Genomic DNA, 25,306 nt, shown 5'->3' with positions numbered 1-25,306 from the left:
ACTGTTGCATATTCTGTACTCATTGAAGAAATAAAAGTTGCTCAGGAAGGCTAAAAACTTGGCATTTTTTGATGTTAATATTCATCACATAACAGTCTTAATAATGTTTTTTTGTCATTATATTTACTTGAAATACTATAGAAAGTAAAGTAACTCTGTGTATTTCAGTGCCCCGAAGAACATTTAATGAGAAATACCTACCTTTTTTTTCACCAACTGAATGTATGAATATCCTTTATAGTTATGATAGTTATATATTTGGATTTGAATAAAAATATACAAAAGTTGATATCACCTACGTAACAGATACCCTTAAGAAACCTTTCTTTGAATAGCATGGTTTGGTATGTCTGTTTGGTTTAGTTCTGTTTATAAGTGTAATCCTGCCACACAGTCAGGAATCTTCTGAACCAACAGGGACCTGCTAGATTTTCAGAGGCTTTTCATTTAGAATGATATTGCTGCTTGCAGTTTCTATATAAGGATAACCACTCATTACTACATTTTTTAATCAAAAATATGAGAGAGATAAATAAATTGTAATGAAGCTTTTTTTCCTCTTTGCAGGTTTCTTTTACAATGTGTTCTGCTCCAGCTAGTGAATTTGTTTTAACTGAACAGGTAAGCAAATATTCATAGTCATTTTTTTTTTTTCAGAAAAAAATGTTTTACAGACATTTGACCACTAATTCTGAGAGATTGATATTCTGAATTGTAGGATAAAATTTGCAAAATCTATTATAAATATATTCAAAATGCTTTTGTTAGTTCTTAATTTAAAAAACTCAAAACCAAACCAGTTAAAATTTTAAGAGTTCTATGATTTTCAATTAGGAAATTTATCACATTTTCCAGATGTTTGAACTTTTATTGTTTCTCTCCCTTCTTTTATTTTCTCCTTGTTTCCTCACATTTTGCATTGATACTTATGGGCTTTTTTGTTTTTATCAAAGTCTTACAAGTGGAGCTTTTTGTTTTTGCTATCAATTTCCCTCGACCTACCAGTATTTCAGCATTGCAAACAAAACCATGTGCTGGGAGCTCCAGGGATGGTATTTTAACACCATGGGAATGGCAAAGCAATGCTCTAGTGGCTGTTGGGAAATAGAGATGGCTTTTGTAATTCATGAACACCATTTCTGAAATTAACAAAATACAATTGGGAACTTAATGAAATTACAGGTTTCCAGTGATCTTGTTTGATTGGTATGAAAAAAATTAAGGTAAAGCACCAAATTACGCTCTTGCTGTGCCTAGGCTTGTAGGCTGAATTCTGTGTTTTACCTGTGGAATTTCAGTTTGGCTGGCTGTTGTTGTATGTAGTCTTTTTGTCCACCTCATTTATAATTATGAGGGCGTTGGGTAATATCATTTACATGCAGTGCAGCTTTAATGTTGCCTACACACATTTGATAATTTTTATCCTTTTTTAAAATAGAATGATGTGGACAAAATGAATTAAAGTTGCTATTTTGGATGGAATATTATGTTCACAGTATATAGATGAGATTTGCCTTAGATTAAAAATTTTTGTGGTTTTTTATAGGCTTATCTTAGCCTTGGCTAGAATAACCAAATACAGACAAAATAATAAATAAGATCACGGTGTTCCTTTGCAAGTATTTTTCTTATTTTATGTTAAAATAGTCCATTGCTTTCTCTTTTTATCAGTGCTGTTAATCTCACCTTTAATTTAGATAAACTGTTCTTTGATCATCCTCTCATTATTCTAACTTCATGACAGTGGGTTTTTCTGTGGTGCTGCCAACCCTTAAAAAGCTTTCTCAGTTCACCACGGAGAAATTTCATCCCTTTGGATCGTCTCCTGAAATTTTTTTAGATAAATTGCTCCCAATACCTTTTATGTCCTTTAAAAAAATGGATATCTGCTTCAGCCTGTGCTGCCTTTTGCCTAGCGTTATATTCCTGGGTTTTGTTTGCAAATTAGTATGCAATCACCCTTGCAAAGAAGAAGCAAATCTTGGTTTAAAAGTACTAGTGATTACAAATATTAATTTTAAGAACTTTACAAAATAATTTTATATTAAAAGTTTGGACTACTGATCAAAGAACAAAAAACAACAGCAACAAAATTTTTTTCGCCCCCAACATCTGGGCTTTTTGTGGATCTTTGGCATATCCAAATTAGTCATTTCTTCAAGATTCATTATTCTGGTATTTTATTATGATATTTTGTTCAAAACATTGCTAGGTATAATTATCAACAATAAATGAATCCATTAACTTTACCAGCTCTAGAAAAAAGTTGGTTGTTGATATTATCTGATTTTTTATTTCTTATATCAAGATGTCTCCTGCAGAATTTGTCACGGTGTTTGCCTTACAATTATAAATTGTAATGCAATAGTAATGCTTTGATTGATTTGGAATAATAATAGTTTTATTTATCAATATGAGTTATCCAAGAAAACAAATCAGTATGGCTCAAACAGCTAATTTAATTTATTTTTTAACAGGCTGTCTTTTAATATCATTAATCATTTTTCTGAAACAAAAATCAGTGTAATTTAGAAAGATTTCCTCAAATATGTCTTTGACAGGACAATTTAAAAAAATTATTTTAATTAAAAGAGTGAAATAAAATTCATCACCAAAACTTTATTTTCTGGGAATAAATTACTTTCTCCCACCTCATCCCTACACCTTCCATACTTTCTTTCTTTGGCCGCCACTCTCAAAAATTGCTTGGTCTATGTATCTGGCAGTCAGTGACATTTTTTTAAAGAAGCAAAGTCCAAAGGCAGAGATTAGATCCTCCAAAAAAGTTTCAAACAAACTGGACAAGTCCAAGATGATCTTTGAGATCCCTTCCAACCCAGGCCATCCCATGACTTTGTGACTCTCTGAATTGTTTGCTCTCCTTACTGACTTCATTTATGGCCTCCTTTGCCCTTAATGGTGATGCTTCTAGGCTTTAAGAGGTATGAAAAATGAGCTACAATAGATACTTCTGCTCCATGAGTACCATATATCTTCCTGCATACTCCATATGTTTCCATGAAATAACTGCATTATTGTGTGACATGTATCTGTAATGAACACGTCTGTGTGAAGTAACAGGCTTGGCTCAATCAGGCAGCTCAACAAGGAGTGCTGGTACTGAAATGCAAGCTGATTTAGCACTTTTCATTTCTCTTTACAAACGTAAAATATGAATCCAAGTGTTCTAAAAATTATTTCGATTTTTGATGAGGTCCCAGTTCTGTCGATATTTAGGGGGTAGGATGCTGTAAGCCTGCAAGGCTGCCTGGTGACTGAGATACTGAGTTACTGTTGAAGTACTGTCCAAAAGCAGAATTTTCCATAGATATTTGATAAGCAACAATTCTTAACAATAATTAACAATAATTAATAATCCTTAACAATAATTAACGCTCTGACAAATAGCTATATTTTAAAATTTGTCAGGCTACTGGCATTCTCAGAGGCTTTGAAAGACTTCTTACAGTATGGTTACATTGTTATTACACCATTTCTATGCAGTACACAAATTGAGAACCAGAAATTATCTGTAATATAGAAAATCCAACAGGAGAAGGCTTACTTTTTAATTTTTTTAATTTTAAATCTTTTGAACAACTGGTGGCATCTTATATGTTCGTTTCAAGGCATACATTTGGGTTCTGTAGGAAATAATAAAAGCTCTAAATAACTATTTTGAGGCAAAAAATATCTTAGAAGTGTATTCCATTAGAGCTCTGGTAAATGGCATGGCAATTCTTTCAGAAGTTTTTGGTACTCCAACAGTGCCTTTTTGAAATATTCAGACGTTTGTGCAAGTTAGGACTATTGCAGCACATCAAATTACTGGCAGGTATAGAACAAACTCTAAGGAATGGCCATTGTGAGTGAAAATTTGATTCACAGTTTTCACAATCAGAATCCAGTTGCCAGTGTTACACTTGAACAAAACCACAGGATTCACCTACTCTCCACTCAGGTCTCAGATGCATAAGGGATTTATTCACAAACTATAAACTAAAAGGCATACAAGCTGGAATTAAATAAACCACTGGTTCTCTATTAACTGTGCTTCACTTAAACCTCCTTGTAAATACCTGGTCCTGGCTCTCTCAGTTCTGGACTTATGAGCCCCAGGTTTCATCTCATGTGGTGGTTTGTGTATTGCTGTTTTTCTGAAATCTTGTATGGCATAAAACTCTGTGTTTCTGTCCACAGGGATGAGTTTCATACAGAATCAGTACAGACAAAATCATTTCAGTCTGCCCCTGAAAAATTAACAACCATAAAGAAGCAGGAGTAGTTTCTTCACCAAGTCCAGGGCTTTTCACACATTTCTACTCAAAATCCCACAAATCTCTGCATGAGTGCAAAAAGTCCATGAAAAGGCAGCACTTTTATTTTTTTAAAAATGCAATTTCATTCATTTGATTAAACATTTTGACTATTGAAAATAACTTAAAGCAGAGAAAGTTTTTTATAACGCCCAGAAGTAAATAATTGCTCTTCTGAGCCCTTTGTTTTAATTGGTGACAAAGACATATGGATATGTGCATTTTTGAGAGAGGCTTAAATTTGTTAGAAGGGCTGTTTCTTTTACAGCTTGGGTGTGCAAGAATATGAACTTTACTACTAGTGATTATAAAAAGGTCTCTTGAGGGTTTTGTTGTTGTGGCATTTCAGTTTGCTAAGAGGGAATTTCTCTTCAGTTTATATCAGTAATGGAAGACCCCAGAACTGATATTAACTTTTCATTCATATTTTTGTTTGCAGAATTTTTATTTAACTAGTCCTAAATTCACTTGCATTTTCATTTCTTATGTAGCAATATCTGCTGATCAGCTATACTGAATCCTAGGGATGACTTGTATGGCAAATCTCTCCAAGTTTTTTCTGCTCCTGAATGACTTTCTTCAGGATGTTAGCACACATAACCTCCCTTTTCCTAGCAGGAGGTTATCACCAGGAATTCCCCCCTCACTTTGGTCACTCGTTTGATGTGTGCTGAGTCAGATCCTGCACCCACACAGTTAAAACACAATTTTAGTTTAGGTGGACCCAGCACCTCCTGCACAGATCTCACCCTGGCAGGGACAGGAGCTGGCCCTGAAGATTAAAAGTGTTGTGTGCTTCAGTCCTTGGGAGGGAGCTGATTAGGGAAGGGAAATCCAGCCTTTATTCCTGATCAGGGCTGTTGTCCTGGCCCACTGTGTACACTTGAGAAGTCAGGATCCAAAACCCTGTCTCCCTTCAAGTAGCTCTGCCACTTTCCTTTCTTAAAGGAAAATGAGATTATTTTGAGATCATTTGGAATTAATTATGAGTCTTGGAATGATAGGTTCTGATGGGTGTGGAGTACATGGTGTCACTTTTTGTGCTATGTCTGTAGACCTGGGAAAGCCTAACCATAGAGCATTAAGCTAACTAACCAATAGAAATGTTTTTAATATTCCTTATGGAAAGTTCCATAAGATGTTGTCAGTGTATGCATATATGGGCTCTGCTCCTGGAGCTCCAACCAGACAGAGCAAACCCTTGTTTTCAGAAAAAGCAGATTTTGATAGATCTTTGTATGAGCACAGGAGGCCACTTGCAGGGAGGGTCAGGCTCTCAGCAAACTTGGCAACTCTTTTTCTCCTGCCATCAGTCTTGCAAAGTTTGATAATTTCATTAATGCTTAATCAGTTGGGTGTGAGTATGAAAGAACTTTCATGCTCTCTTTATCTTTGTAGCCTTATAGTTAGAGAGGATGTTTTCAAAGGCTCATTCTAACTTCAGACTTCAAACAACATTTATAAAAGAAAGAATAGCCAAGACTCAAAATAAGTATTTCCTTTTTTTAATATCATCATCTATGCAATATTGTTACAATCATTACTACAAGGAGAAGGAAGTCTTAAAAAATAATTTCACACCTTTTAAGCAACTGTAAAGCAAGTTTTTAAGGCAATTGCTTTTTATGCCTTTTTTCTTAATTCTATATTTTCTTATTTTCATGAGGAAGTAGCAAATTAAACAAATTCTTGGTTACCTGAAGTGTTAAGATTTCAGCAGAAACATTGATTTCATTCTGTAGAGCTTCCAATCTACTTTTAGAATTTAGTCAGACATGTAAAAATAGGATAGGGTGTGTGATTTTTTTTCTTCAAATATCTCCAGGCAGTAGAATGTCAGAAGTTACAGGAGCTGAGGTACAAGCCTCATCTTGGAACAGCAGAGATATAACTATTGTGGTTTTGGCATTTTCTCAAAATGAATAACTGGATGAGTTACTAACTTGCTTCATTTTTACAGCATCTTAAAAACTGTCATATGTCCAAAGGCTTAGTTTTAAGTAGTTTTTCCTGGAACATTTAAGGGAAATTTCACTAAATATACTTGCATTATTATTTTGTAGTTTAAACTGGTATCTTCAGGATGCTATTTTTATTATAGCATCTTTTATGTCTGACTTTTTTTTTTTTGTTGATTTTCATAATATATAGCAAAAATTAACAGCTGTTCTACAGTTTTCTTGTGATTTCTCAACAATTTCATTTTTCTAACCCACTCTGGGGATAGTTTTTTACACAGTATTGACAACTTTGTTTTCTGATCTACTTGAATAAAATTAAGTAAATAATAAGGAAGAAAATTCTAGAAAGAATGAAGAGGAATGGCTTGATAAAAATGAGTTAAAATATTTTCCAGTGTTTTTACAACTGCCCTGTTGGAAAGACCAGCAGCTATCATAAATTAAATAAGTGAGATTATAGAATATTTTTCTGCCAATTTTCTTTTAAGATGTTAATATGACCTAAAGATTCTCTATCCTATTAGCTTACAATGGTTTCAAAACAAAACAAAATGCTTTTTTAGCAGGTGCATCTCTTTCTTAAATAGAAACTACACTGTGAAGAAATTAAGTTCTGAGGAAGTAGCTTATCTTACAAAGGGAAACATATGAAAGCCAGCGAATGGCAGATTTATAGGTCTAAATGTGCTCCCCATATGTCATTCTGAATACCTAAGGTGGCAGGGACCTGCTAGAAAATGGTGGTGTTCAAACTCATACTCATATGTGTGCCTTAGTTTCCTGGAGTCTCAGTGACTCCAGTGTTCTCTTCATGCTTTTAAGAGTAAACAGAGTAGAAACCTTAAATATTGCAGGGAGGTTTTGCCTTTAATGGTGTGACATGTAGTACAAAAAAAACATTGTGGATTTTTTAGCCTGGGCTTACAGGATTTGTGGTACAATTCCCGCTTTCCACTGCAAATGGGTATCAAGCCCAAAATGTCACCATATAGAAGGGAAGACTTTGTTCAGATTGATAATGAGATCAGACACATACAGCTCTGGGTTATTTTATCTATTTTTATTGAGCATTGAGCTGTCTGGACACAACCCTGTGCCATGTGCTCTGAGATGACCCAGCCTGAGCAGGGGGCTGTGGCCAAGTGACCCACTGTGGTCCCTTCCAGCCCGACTAATTCTGCAAATAAAAAGCATAATATTTTTAAAACCGGAGGAAAAAAAAATTGCAGCCACATTTCACATGTATCTAATGATGCACTTCCTGGGGAAAAGTGGAGAGTGCAGAATGGAAGAGGTAAAAATATGCAATGAACTATATAACACCAAGCATTAAGGGCATATATGGAGTGCTGTGCTTTGCTTTATTGTTCTTCAACACTGAGGTTTTTTGTTTGGGTTTTTTTTAAGCTTCTCAGTCACGTTTCTAAACTGTTCTGTTCTCTTTTCTTTCTCACTTCTTCTGCAGGTCGAAACAGACTTTAGACTTTGAGTCCTTAGATAGCAGGCATTATCCAGAGGAAGAAGAGTAATTTAAGAAACAAGTTATTTGAGGAAGGGGCAGAAGGTAGCTTGGGACAACCCTTCATCTGGGATGATATGGTTTCCTAGAAAGGAATGTGTTTGGGGGCTTTCAGGTTTTCCCCAAAATCTTTGTGCCTATCTGGTTTGTCTTGCTTTTTGAGTCACTTGTTAAATTGAGACTCCAAATGTCTATAATAAGGAGATGCAAGTGTGCTAGACTGGGCCCATGGAATGTACAGATGCTAGACTTATTGGGAGTGACACTGTGAAATTAATATGTACACACTGCAATTTAAAGGATAATATTATGCAAATATTCCTAAGCATGACATGTTAAAAGTAGTTACATTTTAGACACATCCATTAATATTTTCTCTTGAATATCAAGTACTTCCTCCCACCTGCCATCTCTTCCATGTTTTCACATGCTATGATGTTTAAATGTCATAAAGCTGTCATAACGCTGTGACTAGGCTTTTTAGTAAGTAGAATCTAGCACAGTCTGCATTTATATTGTGCTCAGCACTTTAAAAACAGATTATATATCTCAAGCAGTACCAAAAAGACATATTTTTAATGACTTTTTCTTCCTATGGTTCAGGTTCTGAATTGCTCTTCTCTTTCTAGCATACAGCACTGCTATGTTTTGACCCTAAGCAGCATAAGGGGGGAAAAAGCCAGGCTTAATGGTTCATTTTGTCCTGCTTGTACTCCCACTTCAGATGTACATTTCTGCATAGGATGAGGCCACTCACTTTGGAAAAGAAGGAGCAATTCTAGGTGCTCAGGCTTAGGCTGTGCCTTCCTATTCTCCACCCCAGCCAGTCTCACACAGACATCCATCCTGTTCATCTTAGTTTGTAAGCTGTTCTTAATACCTGGATTTGAATGCCAGAATTCCACAGAACGACTAAGCAAGCAAGGGAATTGCCAAAGTTTGCAAACAATCACAGCATTTGTAGAATCTTGGCAGCACCTGAAAATCGGTGTTTTATTTTTCTGATCAATGCTGCCCATTAATAGCAGTGTACCTGTGCCCTGAAGTGCTGGGATTTCTTGCCCCCCATTTGTTAACCTGTTTTTATTGCGAAGTACTGCAGAATATTGTTCATGTTCTGTTCACATGGACATTCTAGACTTCAATTCATATGTATTCTCTTAGACAAATTATATAAAATTGTATTTTAAAAACACTACATTGCTTTGAATTAAGAAATGAACTGGCAGTGGGGAAGTCTTGCTTGGAGACTAAATTAATCAGCAGACTTGCCTATAAGCATGTAGTTGTAATGACAATACTATGAAAATATCACCAGCAACATCGTGGTTAGATATATTAGGATTTTCAGCTTAAGCAGGATTAATATTACCTTTAACATACTTAAAGTGAATGAATTTTATCTCTGAATGGAACAAAATATATTATATGGAGTGTTACATCTTCTAATATTTCTCTATCAAAATTTGTTAAAAATGTACTGATTGTGAACCTGCTTATTCCTCTAAAAAAAAAAAAAAGTACACTGGAAAAAGCAAGATTCTAAATAAAACCAAATAAAATTATTATGTGCAAACACATACAAAGTATTTATTTAACATTAATTATTAATTAATTGATTATGCAAACAATTGATAGATATCTACATGTAGGATATAGATAAAATATTATCAATTAGTTTAAACTTTATCATCTATTATCTTAATTTAAAGAAATGCAAAAAATTTTATTATATATATACCAAGATTTTTTGTTTTGTACTCCAATTAAAAAGTAGGAATCTTTAGGGATGAGTATCAGGCAAAGTTAAAATATTATATAAATCTAGATCATTAAGAACATTTTTCACTCTGAAAAAAGAGCAAAAAGTAGGAAGAAAATACTTGAATTAGATTATAATCCAACAAGAAAATGTAAACAGAAGTAAGAAAAGAAAATGGACTTCTGTAATCTAAGTAAAACATTTTAACAATGAGAAATTATGAAATACAGACTACACGGATTATGGAGCTATATTTTTTCCCTGCACAAAACTTCTTTAACAGTAACAAGCAGATAAATTACACCTCATATTAGAATAAAAATATAGGTATTTGTGTGCTTAAGTGTTTGAATGGCAATTAAATATTCCTAGAAATTATCAATATAATAGACTTGATTATACAGAGGAAAATAATTTCTGTTAATGATGCTGTAATTTAAATTCTACATCACAGATGTTCTTCCAGTAAATAAGTTCCTTCAAAGCAAAAAAATCCAAATCTGGAGTGAAGATCATAATGAACAATGATTTACTTTATTCCATATAGGTTATTATACTGCTCTTATCATTGTAATATCTGATTATTTTCTGGTGGTGCATTATACTGTGCATTTGTTCCTTAGCACTCTGTTGTTGCAGGATGTAGTCTTGGGGGAAGACAGAGCAGGAAAAATGTGAAAACTTGCTTAAATAATAAAATATTCTGCATGTGTAAATACTAAATGAGAGGAGGAAAGAGCAGTAATGAAAATGACATCTAATTGGGTGAAAGAAAACACATTGACATGTGCTGGCTAACACAGCAAAGTCTTTTGAAAGTTTAGGCTATCAAGAGGTTGGTGTTTGATCCGTGAAGGTTGGGATCTGTTTCAAGAGTAGTTCAGAAATGTCTGACAGATTGTTCAAAGGTATTACAACCTTCAGAAAATGCCAGAATTTTCAACTCTTGGATTTTAATCAACTCAATATTTTATTTTGAAAGGAAAAAAATATAGTATCCTTTTATCTCTTCTGTGAGTTTGTTCCCAGGGCAGCTGAAGTTTTGGAGCCCCTTTTCTTTGGTAAATGCTCCAGTCTTCAGAAAGGATTGTTGTACCTGGGAAACCTGTGACCTTGTGTTCTCACCAAATGATGCTGTAGAGGTACCCAGACAAGCCAAATACACTCAAAGAAAGATTTATAGGGAGATTAAGCAAATTCAATTCAAGAAAAAGAAATAATAAAATATTAAAAAATTAAGAAAAAAAGAAGAAAGAAAAAAAAAACAAACAAAAACCTAAAAAACCCAAAACCATAACCAACCCAAATAAACAAACAAACAAATCAATCTGCCCCCCTGAAAAAAAACCACAAAAATAATACTGTGTTCAGTGCCCAGAAAAAAAAAAGAAGCTGAAAATATATATAAGCAATCGGGCTGAGAAGCTTCTTTCTGTAAGTAAACACAAGCTAGAAAGCCATTGATTAGAAACATATTAAACATTTGAAAGGACTCTTTCTATCAAACATAAACTGAGTTCTATGATGTTTAAAAAATCTGTGCAACCCTGATGCATTTTTGTGTCAGTTTCTGCAGGAAGGTACAAGAAAATTTTGGGTTATAGTAATTGTTTCAATGAGAAAATTTCTGAAGAATTTCAAAATGTATATATTTAAAATACCCATGCACAGTATGTGTTAAAGAAATGACCAACTAGGCAAATGGGTAATTCTTCATCTGTATCAGACTTTGAAATTAATTGATCAGTTTATTTTAATTCATGTCTAATTGCTTACAAATTTGTTATTTTCAAAATGAGCATGAAGCATGTTGAGAACAGCAATTTTTTTGAGAACAGTTTTTATTTTGTGTCACAGGTAATTTTGTAAATGTTGCAACTGTCTTTCACATGGCCATTACAGTAAAATATAAAATAGATGTTTAATTTTGCAAATTTTCTTTTACTAGAAAAGGCACAGGATCTGAAATACCAGTGTGCACCCTGCTATAAGTTTAAATCAGAAAATAATTCATGGCTGGGATTTAGTCCCACATATCATATAAAAACTCTACTGAATTTTTACCTAAATCAGTTTATGGATAATCATATTTTCACAAATCCTGAAAAGGCAAAGCTACATATCTCCCTAGTTGTAATAGGAATTATTTGCTTATTTGAGTGACCTGAGATAGTTAAGTGGTCAGATAAGAGCAGTTTATCTCAGACTATAGGTGGAAAGGGAATTCACATCTGGACATGTTAACCACAGTTGTATCACAGTTTTTAAGCATCATGTATGTATAGTACCTCTAGGAACTCACAGTTTGACCTTACCTGAAGCTGGACTGGTTTCTGCATAAATGTTTTTGCAGACTTTATGATTTAGATTACACAATATAATATCAGTAGTAGAATCTGCTTTCTCAACTGCAGCAGCTTATCAATCACTCTTCCTATCCAGATGTGTTTTCTTAGTTGCAGTTTCTTACAATACTACAGGGGTGCAATGCCCAAAGCCAAAATCAGAAAAAAATGTGTTACTTATCTGTAAAGAACTTTAATTTTTTACAGCACCCACAAATTCATCCTAGTCTCTTGTGTCCTCTGCTCCAGAACCTAATTCCTCTGATTCCAAAGAGGGCCTCACGAGAGAGACGGGGTATGAGAGAGGTGAAGTATTTATTTTGTCATACACTACTCAAGAGAGCAATACATGCATTTCATTGACAAGCAGCATTTTCACAGGGGTTCTTTGACTGCACACATGTCTGAGTGCACACACACACTCTGCAGTATCTACAGAGGAGCTCAGGATGGACCAGACACCTGTAGTAACTCCCCAATACTCAAAGTAAATGGGGGCTTGGTCACACCACACTCAGTCAAAAGGTAATGACTTTTTGGAAGAAGTTGCCGAAACAATTATAGGAAATACTTTGTTATATACAAAGTTGCAATGTGTAATTTTTCTCCCACAGGAAAAAAAAAAAAAAAAAAAAATATTTTCAGAATGAAAATCACAAAGAGGTTACAACAGCACTGTAGTAGGAAGCCCTTTTTGATGAAAAAGCTATTTCTTCTGATATGCTTGGTTTACAAACACTTCAAGATTAGGATTTACATTGTGACTGAAAATGCATACAAATACTATATTAATTTTCTTTCTCATTATTAGGTATTTCTAGTATGTTGCCAAATCCATTGAGAGCAAAGCAGTCCTTAGGCTTATTTTATTTAGATTGGTGGTGTATCTTGGGCTTTCCATTAAGCATCCAGTTATACAGCTGTGTCCTGAGCAGGAAAGATTTCTGATACTTTGAAGACAGATAGAAATGGAGGAGGAAATTCAAGTAGACATTGCACATGTGAAAACCTAATTTTTGCCATGTAGATAAGGAGACAATTTATTAGGAGATCCTCCACATATATAGGAGAAGCCACTTGGCTAGTTATTTGAAACTAACCAAGTTGTCAGTGCCAGCATAACGTAATGGTCTGAGGTAGACAGTGACATATTGACAAATGTTTTGGTTCATATGTTGCTGTTTTGATCATCTCCAAAGATCTCAGTAAAGTATTTTATAGGAAATTTACTGCACTAATTCTTTGTTGACATAATAAAACCCAATATCTGATTTTAGGGCTCTCATACTCAACAAAGCTCTACAGACTCACTCATAATAGATAGTTCTTATAATTTCAGTGAGAAGGCTAACTGTACAGATTGATACAAGTGTAAGAATTTGCATGATTAAGGCCCAGAGACATTATACAGCCTGACTGCTCCCAGAGCATGCAACAAAAGGTTCATCACAGGACATTCATCGTGTGGAGACCAAGTTTCTGCATGCTTTGTGTGCAGCATTACATTCAATCAGGTATAGCTCATTCAAATTAAAAGAGGATATTGGCATTCCCTGTGAAAGTTTATTTCTCTTGAACTTGGAAAAAAATTCTTTCCTGTGCAGGTGGTGAGGCATTGAAACACATTGTCCAGAGAAATTGTGGCTGCCCCATCCCTGGAAGTATTCAAGGCCAGGTTGGATGGGGTTCTGAGCAACCTGGTCTAGAGGAAGGCGTCCCTGCCCATGGCACAGGAGCTGGAATGAGATGAGCTTTCTGTGATTCTATGAATTCACCATCCCATGACTATTTTTAATCCTCTGGGAACAGAGCTAGTTCTGCTTGTAGAACTTAGCAGCATTTTAACTAAGGGGACTGTTGCCTACATGTTGCATTCTGCTTCTTTCCTGCTAGATAAAAGCTATCCAAAAAGGCATTCCAGAAATCTGGTTGCTTGGTTTCATGCTCTGTGAGCATTGGTTACCATAGTGTTTTAGAAAAATACTTTTTCAGGAAGCAGAAGTATAATCAAACATAGTCCACTGGAGTTGTGGTGAATGAATGAACCGTCTGTTAACAAATTGAAAGCAATGCATTTATAGATTAATGATCAATAAACTTTAATTTCCTGCTACAATCAGAAAAGTATAAGAAAGATGGCATGTCAGTAAGTCCAGAAGTATTCCTCTAGGCACCCAGCAGCTGCCAATCCTTTGAATAGACCTCCTTATGATTGTCCTGTGACTGCTGTAAACTGACTCTCTTCAGCAACCGAGTCTTTCTGGAAAGCAAACCAGACAGTTCCCTCTGCCCAAAATGTAGATTCTTCTGTAGATACCTATCTCTGAGCCACTGGAACAAGCCCTGCCTCCCAGTTTTTAAGCCAAGATATATGCAGTACTGATCAAAAAGTGTCATATTCATACTGGATTCTTCTTGTCCAAATTTTACTTTACATGTTTTTGTTGTAATGAAAAAATGCAAATTCTTTACTTTGATCCCAAAGATGTAGAGATCCCAAAGACCTGTGCAAGTTTACCATAAAAACCCTTTAATGTTCTCAAGTTCAGGCAGACTGTGTAAGCTAGTGGTTCAGAATTCCAGACAGAGGTTGAAAGGCAACTGAGGACTCTTGTCACAATTTGAAACAAGAAATAAATATCTTCTACTTATAACTAGGAAAGAAAAAAAACCATCATTTAGGTTGATTGTTGGTCCTCTGAAGTCTCCTTTATGCTGGTCATTCATCCACTACTGAAAATTTCAAACCAATGACTAACCTACTGTGCTGTCTGGTTTTAGTTAATGGTTCATTATGTTTCAGGTTCTTCAGTAATCATTCTGTGCTTATTTATGTCACCCTTTGTCCAAGCTGCAGTGTTACTGTAGAGTGTGAACTAGAACATTTTCTCAAAGTCAGATGTGTTTTCAGCTACACTGTACTTGGCTGTGATGAGGCTCCTGTCTCTCCACCAAGAAGAAAATTTGGATATTAACATGAAATTCACAGTGTGTGAATGCATCTGGGGCAGAAGAAAGATGTAATATCATAAAATTCAATGAGCTGTGGAATTAAAAGTTGCATTAATTCATGTATCATTTCTGAATTTTAATTCTTTCACTAATGTACACATAATGCTTGGTATTTATTTTTATGTCGTTATTCAGCATTTTCTGAGTAAATGTTTTTACCTGATTGGCCAAATCAAAACTTGAGGACAATTCCTTTGTTTTTAGGAAAAAAATTATTAGAAATGTTTTGTCCAGTACAGAACTTAATTCTGATAGAGATGGATAATCAAGTAACCAAGGATCTCGTAGCTAAGGTACTCAACTGATTGCACAATAGCTGATCCCAGTCCTGATTTGAATATCCTGTATGGGAAGATGTGATAACTCTTACGGAGGAAAGTCTGCTTGTAAACAGGAATATTACCAAAATGTGTGAGGCAAAAGCTAAAGAAATGCCCTGATACGACTACACAAAGTGAATTTCACAGAGATAGTGTGGAACTTTAATTTGATAAAGGGATTAAGGACTCTCCTATGAGGAAAGGCTGAAAGAACTGGGCTTGCTCAGCCTGGAAAAGAGAAGGCTCTGGGGTGACCTAATTGTGGCCTTCCAGTGCCTGAAGAGAACTTTCAATAGAGATGGAGAGAGACTATTTACTGGGGCCTGGGGACACAGGACAAGGGGCAATGGCTTCACACTGACAGAGAGTAGTTTTAGCTTGGATATTAGGAAGAAATTCTTCACTGTGAGGGTGGTGAGGCCCTGGCACATGTTGTCCATAGAAGCTGTGGATGCCCCATCCCTGGAAGTGTTCAAAGCCAGGTTGGATGGGGCTCTGAGCAGCCTGGGATAGAGGAAAATGTCTATAATAGGGATTTGGAATGAGATGATCTTCAAGGTCCTTTCCAGTCTAAACCATTCTGCGATTCTGTATTGCACTGAATTTTCCCCAAAATTGGTATAATTAGTATATCTTTACTCAGAACGTGAGTTTTCCATTATTCCTGTAAATTATCAAACAGCACAATATCTTCTCTGTGATGACATCCACCAGCCATACTGTGCCTTTTTATAAGTTTCATTTTTCTCAGAAAGACACAGTTTATTGAAAAGAAAGTTGCTTATATTAACAGCATTTCCTATTGGAAAATGGGATTTTAAAATATACTGCCTGTATATTTTCAACAACTAAAGTTAATTTTTGTATTTCAAATAACTTTTCAGCCTATAAACTATATTTAGTGTATAAATCGTTCCCCCTCTACAAGTCAATAACCTGTAAATTATACATGTATAGTGGAAGTAGGAGTTAAGATCCAGAGTCCTCTCCTCCCTGCCTTTGATCACTCATAGCCTGCTCATTCTTACAAGAAGTCTCTGTGCCTTTGATCTCTTCTGCCTCTATCTCTGTTGTTCAGGTTATCTGGAGATGTTGATTTTGAAGTGTAGGTTTTCCTCACAGAATGAAGTCAGTTCAAACTAAAATATAACTGCAAATGTAGCCATTTGTACTAAAACCACCGAAAGAGTCAAAATCTAGAATGAATATTTAAAACATTTCAATGTACCAAGTGTTAATTTCTTCAATATAAAAGTACTTTAATATCTAGATTTGAAGGATTGTGCTGTTTAGGGTGAGAATATTTTGCAGAATCAAGAATTCACAGTAGGGAAATTGAATAATGCAATATTTAAAACTGCTCTAACCATTTTTACTTCAAAACCACTTGATACTTTGGTCTGCCAAATCAAAACCACACCTTGCACTGGATTATAATGCACATGTTCTTTCTTTTCAACTAAGAGTTATGACCTGACCAGTTTTTTTCAGGCTAATAGAACTCAACCTGCTGGGAATGTAACCCAGCAAAGTGCATACACAAGTCCCATATTTTTATGTAATTAAAATAAGAAAATATGTGGGATATTTTTTGATATATCTACATATATATCTACCTGAAAAACATTATGATGTTTTGGAAAGTACTGTCCAGAACTGTAGGAATATAAAGACCTAGAGATGCATGTAATTTCCTTCTTGAAATAATTAATAATGTTTCAAAAATTCATATTTTCTCTTTTTGCCAATGAACTCTGCCATACTGAGGTGTACGACTGTGTCATTTATAGCAGTCAGGGGATAGGTGACACACAGCTTGTGTTCTATTTTTGGTTCAGGGCAGCTGAGCAAAATGATCATTTTATAAGCAATGAACATTTTTTATGGACATTTTATGAGATTTTAAGGTATGAGCAGCCAGGATTCATACATGTTCATATGATAAAAGTATGAAGTAAAGAAAAAACAAAAACTCTTTATCAGTGACAGATAAATCAATGGCACAAAGAAGATCCTTTTGACATCTTTTATATTACCAGTCAGTATTCAGGTCAAGAATGAGTCCTAAGAAAAATAAGTGACCTTGGGTGGCCCTTGCTACATAACTGGGCAGTAGGGAGCAAGAAGTCGTCTGGGCTTTCTGCTGAGCTCTCTCTGTGCAATCCCAGGCCCCTGAGGATTTTTCCTTCTGAAGCTTGGGAGAGGATTGTTGTGATGGTGTTCTTTGCACACGTGCATGAACTCAGTGGAGCACTGCTGCTGTTTTTGAAGGGGATCATTGGGGTGGGAGTTACTCTGGGACAGGTTTAGGCACCAGACGTGCTGCTAAATCAGGAACCTGTAAAAGTTTCTGGCTTCCATTCTGGCTATACTTGTCCTTGTTTTGAGGAGATGTTAGGAAAAGACAGACATTGCTTTGTTTATCACAAGTAGAAGGCATGTAAGGAGGTATTTATTGTTCACCCTCTTTGCTAGTTGATCCTTTGTGTGCACTGTCTTCCTACTCTAATGACCAGGAGCTACACCAAGTTATCTTCAGATTTCAGTTTTCAAAGGTAGTGGACAAGTTGGTGTAAACTGTGTGGGTGTTATTTAGAAATTATCTAATTCAAGGCAGTACTTCTGATTCAGTGCAGTGTACTTATCACTGAGCAGTGTCAGATATTCTGTGCTCAGTACAGTAATGTTGTTTCTGAAAACAAGTTAATCTTTGATTCCTTCGCCTCTAAAACTGGTAAAAACATTTAACTGCCATGCTACCTAGGAATTTTGAGGAGTGATGTGCTGAAAGCTTTTAAATTTAGGGGGAACAAATAGATGTTTCAGATTTCTTCATCCACTGAATGGTGATGATAATGCTCAGTCATATTCGCACTTAGACCCAGAAGAGACAAACAAGGTAAAGAGAATGTAAGTGTTTTTCTTCATCTAAGAGTGGTTATATGTGAGGGGATTGGATGTTTTATCTCTTGCTGTGAACTTACTTAATGTTTCTGGAGTGACAGTAGTGAAATAAATCAGAGCTGAAACAAGTATATTGAAGGAAATGTATGTGGCAAAGATCTTCCTAGATTCAGGGTTGGTTTGTTAGAACACCATGGCAATTCTACCTGTCTGAGCCACTCTGTTGTTGCTTGTGGAGAAAGGGATGTATCCCTTTGTGCCTGAATTATCACCTATAAAAGGCTAAGTTATTCTAAGGGATGTGAATAGTGACCGAGCCTGGCTTTTGCTTGGGCCTTGCTATGAACTCATCTCCAAACCAGGTCTCCTGCAGCCAATGCTGTTTATTCTGCCACAACTGTGCTCCCCTGTGAAGAAGAGAATGGTGTCCCCTGTTTGCTCCTGGTACTTTCATTATACTGTGCAAGAGTTACTGGAAGAGGCTCAGCTGAATTTTCAGTAGTGGTTTAATTTCATTTCATTTGTAACCTTTGTTATTTATGAATATCTGCACATTTAAGGGAAGAACTAATCTTAAAAAATCCATGAACAAGGCTTTTATTGCATGAAAAAGAATATTGGATGTGCATTATTCTGTTTTCTATTGCTATTTATTTCTAAAGACTGTCTTAATCCAGTAGCAAAGCAGAAAAGAGGTTGTGAAGAGCTGATACCCAGCCATACAGCCAAAGGCCAAAAGTTAAATAAGTTTCAAATAACACAGTGAAAAGTTTAGAGGAAAAGGAATTTAAAACAAAATCGTTCATGGAAATTTCAGAAAAGGGAAAATTACACTTAAATTTAGGAGGAATGACGTCTCTGGCTCTTACCACAGAGCATCTTGCTTAAGTCTCTTAATTCAATGCTGTTAACCTTAAGGCAGAAAAAAACAGAAGGCATAGTGCCATTTGGGGATAAAATTAAAGTAGCTAGCAGATGATAACTTTTAATTTGCATGCATTTTACAAATAATTTTGTCACCTCTGTACACTAGGGCCTTTGAGAATGTGATCTGCAGAGCAAGACCTTTTAGTTCTAAAGTGTTATGCTGTGCAATATAGTATGTTAAAGTTATCCAGAAAAGTGCAATATATCCAGCACTTGCATGTCCTCTCCACTTTGTGCATTTTCAACTTTAACTTGTAGTTTTAAAGTTTTAAACTCTCTAGTTTTGTTTTCATGTTCAAGAATAGCCATGTAGAGAGTACAGATTCCCTTTATACCTCTCCCTTCACAGGGAGTTGTTGTGTTTCTTTCCCATTCTCTTTCAGATTTTCTGTCATATCTTGTGTGGGTTGTCAAGCCCAGGGAATACCCTGATCATTCCTTTACCACTGATTAGCCTTTTAACCTGAGAATTTTGGGATGATGGTTGCTCTGTGGGAACTGAGTACAGTGCAACTGTGTTTGTCTGTGACCAGAAGCCCAGGTTTCCTGTCCTCCTTGCGTTCCTCTTGCTGCCTCCTGAGCAGAGGAAGGATCAGTGTCCTGCTCTCCCATGGAGAGGTTGTTTCTGTGCAGCTTCCCTCCACCCGGCCTCCTGCCTCCTCCAGCTGTGCTTCAACAGGGCCAGGCACTCCCACAGACACAACTTCTCCATTCCCTTTGTGCTGCCTGTGAATTGGTTCATAGGCAAAGCACTCTGAGGCTCATCTACATCTCTAATTGTTGTCAGGCACATATGCAAGTGATATTTTAACAGCTTTTTAAAATCCTTCTTGAATATTGGTGAAGTCAGTACTCATTATTGAGGGCTAACCACATGTTGAAGTGGTTTTCCATGCATGGAAAATAAAAAAGATTGTAGGATGCGGTGCCTGTCACCCCTCAAAAACTGCTGCTCAGATTTGCCCAGTTCAGACTGTCTATTATTTGTAATTATTGGCAAATATCCTTCTGAGATCTGAAAGTCAGACTGTTCTCTTGTCCTTTTCATGTATCACCACTGAATAATAGTAGCAAATTTGAATAGTATATTAATTTATTGTTGTTTAGTTGAAGGTTTCTACTAAATTCTAATGAAACCCTTATTTTTCACCATGGTTCAAAATGCACCTGGGCATATGGGTGATTCCATTGGAGATGTATTATGGCCTAAACATTTTTACAGTTAATGGTAAAATGTAAGATGGGATGAACTGGAGTCCCAAGTGCCCTATAAGAAAAAAAAAAGTAAAAATTTGGTTTGATTTTTGCTCAAATGAATAAGAAAGCTACTAAAGTGATAGAAATTGAATCTCAAGTTTCAGTTTCAACATAATTGTTAATTAAAGACATTTGGTTGTATTTTCTGAGTCTGGAAAAATTAATTTAGTTCTAAATAATCTAAAAGATATGTTATTAAATCTAAAAGACCTTTATGGAAGAATACCCTCTTGCATTGTTCTTATGACTGAGGGGTAATGACACACAGAGTTTGTTTGTGACCCTTGGAGGTCAGTGTGATCCCTGTGACCCAAGCCATAGGTCTTGTGGCAAGTAGTTAGAGTGATAAGCAGCATTTCCACTTACCTCCTGGTGGTACCTGTTCAGCCATCATTAGCTCATAGGGAAAAGAAAGGATCTCTGGATTCCAAACCAGGCACATGGCATTGCAGTCTGGAAGACCATTTGAGAGAGCTTACACCATGTCACTGCATCAGAGGGCTGGCCCTTGAAAGCCTCCAAAGCAGAAAAAGAGGTGAACTAAGCCATGAACTGATTTTCTGGAGCCACAGCAAGTTTCTCTTCTGACCGACAGCCCCCACCAGTTGACCAGAGTGGGGCTGATCCCACATGCACTGGCTCAGCAGATGGAGCAGGGTCACTTCCACCCCATGCTGTACCCAGCACCTCCTCCCAGCCCCTTGTCCCTGCTAGGCTGTAGTGCCTGTGCCTTCTCCCCATCCTCTAGGTCCCACCAGCATGGCCACCAGCATCTGTAGAGGCTGCTCTGAGTGTTCTCCTCATCCCAGGCACACCTGTCAGCCCAGAAACCTGCGTGCCAGCCCCCAGGATGTGCCAGGAGCAAGGCAGGGTGTGACCTGTGCTGCCAGGATGTCGTGTGCACTGTCTCAGTCCCAGCTGGTGACAGCTCCAGGACCTCACTCGGAGGGCTGCACCACCATCATAACAATCTTCCTCTACTTCAAAGCCCCCTTTCTCACACTTCCTTTGGTAATGAACCTTCAATTTCCTCCAGGTAAATAAAGTGAAACTGGAAAGAACTGTAAAACAAAGCATAAAAGTAGCTGAGCTGGAGAGTTATAGCCTGCAGTGTCTCTGGGAACGGGTTTCCTATCCTTGCACTGCAGTTTCTAGCCTGATGTCTCCTAGTTTGTTTGCCTTTTCTTCACAGATTTTAGTTCTAGCATGCAACCTTTACAGGAGCATTTGGAAACATGCTAATAGGTAGGGAGGCTCCTCCTATAGCTCCATTTTTATTAATGGGAGGATCAGAGAAATTGCCATGTTTTTAACATCACTTTTTGCAGTAGCTATTAAAGTTCATGGTGTAGAAATAGTAAACTCATTTGTTGACAACACAAAGCTCTGAGGTCAATTCTTCTGTATGAGGTTTTCAGGTGCTAGGAGAGCATGTGTTTGTTGCTCAGTAGGTTATGTGGTATTTTCATTTGGAAGTGACATTTTCCGTGACATTTTATTTTAGAACAATAGCTGGGCAAAATCGAAATTTCAGGTCTGTAAGAGAAGAGTAATGTCTATTACTTAGTCTATTTAGTAGCTTACACCATTTATACATCCTGTCTGATTGCATCTCTTTTCACAAAATCCAGTTTAAATGCATTTTGAAGAAGGGAGGGTGCTGACTGGTTTCAAGTGTGCTGGTTTGCAAACTTGCAGACCAGCTTGTCCTACTCACTGGTGAAGATAAGAGGGCTCAGATGAAGAGTTTTGTGTTGCTGGAAACACAAGCAATTTTCTCAGGAGACTGCTTTGAGGGAGATTGCAGCAATATTGCTGCCCCACTGTTACTGGTGGGTATTGCTGCGTGCATGTATAATTTGTGTTAGATAAAATCAGGAGGTAATAAAGACAGGTAAAAAGAAGAGATGAGAGATCTGCTGTGTAGGGCTTTTTCCTTTCCTTTTCTTATTTTACTTAAGGAGAAAAAAATGTCCAGGGGATGTCACATTAATCTGGGGAGTGCTGCTTTAAATCAGAAAACTTGTGTTATACCAAGTGCTTTATTTTGGGAACCATTTCAGTATGTTATGAAGGAAAGTTGCAGACTAGGCATGTTTACTAGACCTTTAATTGCTACATTTAGGAGAAAGGCGCTTTTTTTTTTTTTCTTCTACCCTTCCCCCTCCCCTTTTTAATGACAAGAAGCCAGAGTTTGCTGTGCAAATGAAGCAGGCTTTGCAAGAATCAGATTCACTTTGGACGACTCTTCACATTCCTCGTCATCATTACATTAGGCAGCACAATTCCATCTCTGGTTGTTGGGCAGAAAAAGTGGGCAGCCTGCCAGGTAGACGTTTCCATGGCTCCCAACCCCCAAAGGTGATGCGTTTTTCAGCTAATTCAATGAAGAGTGGGCTGAACTTTGGGTATAAACTAGACAATAGCTGCCTTCGCAGTATCAGCAGAATGGTTTATGGGAATGCACTCCACATTTGGCAGAGCATCATGTGACCTTACGGCTGAGATTTTGTGATGGTGCCAACGGAGACTTGGAAAGCGGTGCCCGTTCTGACTTTTTTCCTCTTCTCTTACATGGCTCAGAAAATGGTGGATCTTAATACTTGACTTTAGCCAGACTCAGCAAGCAATTGAGCTTTGAAGCACAACTTTGCCTTTATTCTGGCTTTTTTGGCACACCACCAGGAGGCTGTCCCTTTCACGCCTGATAAATTCTGCTTCTTATCTCCAGATAGAAAAAAAGAAAGAAAGAAAATATAAGCAGAATAATTATACTTCATAACTGCTATTTAGAACTGCACGTTTTATTTTTTATTGGTGACATGTAGTTTAGAGCAGCCCTCCTGAAGGATAAAAGTTGTTATATTTTTATTTTTTCTGGGTTTTCTTTTTTTTTTGGTTGTTTTGTTTTTTGGTTTTTTTTTTCTCTTTCCTCCTGTTTCATGAACAGGCGTTTGAACTGGGCAAACGGGGCGACAGCATTGAACATGAGATCATTGCAGCCTAGTGTAGCAAACTGGCACCCTGCCTTTTCACCCCTTTGCTCCGGCACATTTGTGCAATCCCCATTTATAAAAACCGGCGCAGGGGTGAGGTGAATTTTCTGGTCTCTCCCCACCTCTTGTCCTGGGCAGGCAGTTGCGGCAAGGATTGGTGCAGCTTTTGCGCAGTGCTTTGTGCCTGGAATTCCGAGAAGAGCGAGAGAGAGAGAAGACAGGGATCCTGGTCTTCTTCCGAGAAAGAACAGGAGCCCTAAGAAGAAGAAACAAATCTGAGTTTGTCCTACATACAAGAGTAAAGAAAAAAAAAGTGACTCTCCTGCTTCCAAAAAAAAAAAAAATCTGGCATGTTTCACTACAGAGGCATCAGGACGTGTTAGAGCTTCTTAAAACAGTGTAACAAAATGAGCATAGGAGATTGTTTCTTTAAGTTAAAAAAAAAAAGAAAAATGAAAGAAAAAAGAAAGATGGAATTAATTTTTTGTTTGTTTGCTTGGTTTTTTCACTATTGCTCACATAGCAGTATTTGGCACTGGGTGAACACGTACCTTTCATATCAGGTATAGCTTCTGTTTCTTTTTTTCCTCTTTTTCTTTTTTTTAAGCCGTTTTAAACATGTTGTTCTGCAACCGAGTTCTTGTGTATTATTTTAACGCGGTCTTCTCTTCCCACTTTTTAAAACTAACTTTTTGGGGGTGTGTTTGATCTTATGCTGCTAAAGATAGAAAGTAAACAAAAAATCGAGGGTCTATAGAAATAAGTGGTTAGGCACATTTTGTCTTAGCTAAGCACTGGAGTTATGCAAAGACCTTAATGTTACATTTACTCAGTCTAAGCTTTGGTTATCTCTAAGAAAGTTGTGGGTATTTAGATCTGGTTGCTAAGGAAATTAAATTCTTTTTTTACAGTGTGACTCATGCTTTCAGTTTCTAAAGAGGAGAAGTGAAAAAAAAAAACCTGTGTTAAGCTGCAGGAAAGGATCGCTCTTGTAGCCTGTATATTAAAGTTGTAACTGAGTTAATTCAAATATGAGTTTCTTACAGTTTGTATCTAAATCCGTTACAAAGAAATCAGTGTGATAAGCACTGGAATAAAAGGCACATTATTGGGAGGTTCATGAAACACGCCTGGTTTGCAGCCAGTAACAGTAACTATTTTAACATATTTAGAAAGGCAGCACTTGTCCAGGAATAGCTGAAAACAGTATTTAAGATACCCATTCGGGATGTTGTGATAAGTGCATGTACAGTTAAAGTAAGTTTTGAGCATATGACGCTTTAGTAGAGCCTTTCACTTAAGGCAATTGTCTGTCTGTTGTAACGTACTCCTAAACAGTTAGAAGAGTGTGCAACAAAATTCATTCTGACTGACACATTTTGAAAATCTTGGCCAAATAGCTGTTTTATATAGTTTGGATTTTTTTTTTTTAATATTTTCCTAGTCTTTTTAATTTATGATAAAAATGCAGATGTTCTCAGCTAGAAATTACTTTAAAATTACGGTGTCTCTTTCATCAGAAACTCTTACATTTGTTGTTTTTTCTTCAAAATGTTCATGATATTTGCATCTCTAATAAAAAATTTTATAAATATTCCTTTATGAAATAGAACATATGTTTTAACATATTCTTTACTTTCTATACATTATTGATTAGAGAGTAATTTCTAAGATTATATGCTAGTTTTGCTACTTTATATTTTTGTTGTTTTGCAATGAATTCTGGGAAGCTGCTGAATTGAGACCTTATATATATGACACATACACCTCCATATACTCATTTTGGACCAGAAAGTATTTCTTAGATTTATGGTGATACTGCCCTCCCCAATAGTTTGTTGGAATAGTTTTGTTTGTCATTGATACCTAAGCCTGTTGAGAAACCAAGGCTTGCATTAGCTTAAAATAACTTTTCAAATTTCTCTATCTGGTCAGAAAAATCACTTCCCTCCCCTCTCCATAAGTTTTTGAAAATGCTTCTTAATTT

At 36.4% G+C, this 25,306-nt stretch overlaps 1 protein-coding gene across 1 annotated transcript in view; it reads left to right on the top strand.

Annotated features, from left to right (window-relative positions):
• The window catches only part of LOC144248939 (uncharacterized), a 141,592-nt gene that overhangs the window by 77,536 nt on the left and 38,750 nt on the right, over positions 1-25,306 (top strand). Inside the window, exons 5-6 of the mRNA XM_077790950.1 lie at positions 568-621; positions 23,846-23,882. Coding sequence (XP_077647076.1) covers positions 568-621; positions 23,846-23,882 — 91 coding nt within the window. The remainder of the gene's footprint in view (positions 1-567; positions 622-23,845; positions 23,883-25,306) is intronic.

Source organism: Lonchura striata, chromosome 2 (genome assembly GCF_046129695.1).
Source record: "Lonchura striata isolate bLonStr1 chromosome 2, bLonStr1.mat, whole genome shotgun sequence".
In the NCBI taxonomy this organism is placed as follows: domain Eukaryota; kingdom Metazoa; phylum Chordata; class Aves; order Passeriformes; family Estrildidae; genus Lonchura; species Lonchura striata.
Note: the sequence above shows the minus strand (reverse complement) of the source record. Positions and strands in the feature narration are given on the sequence as shown.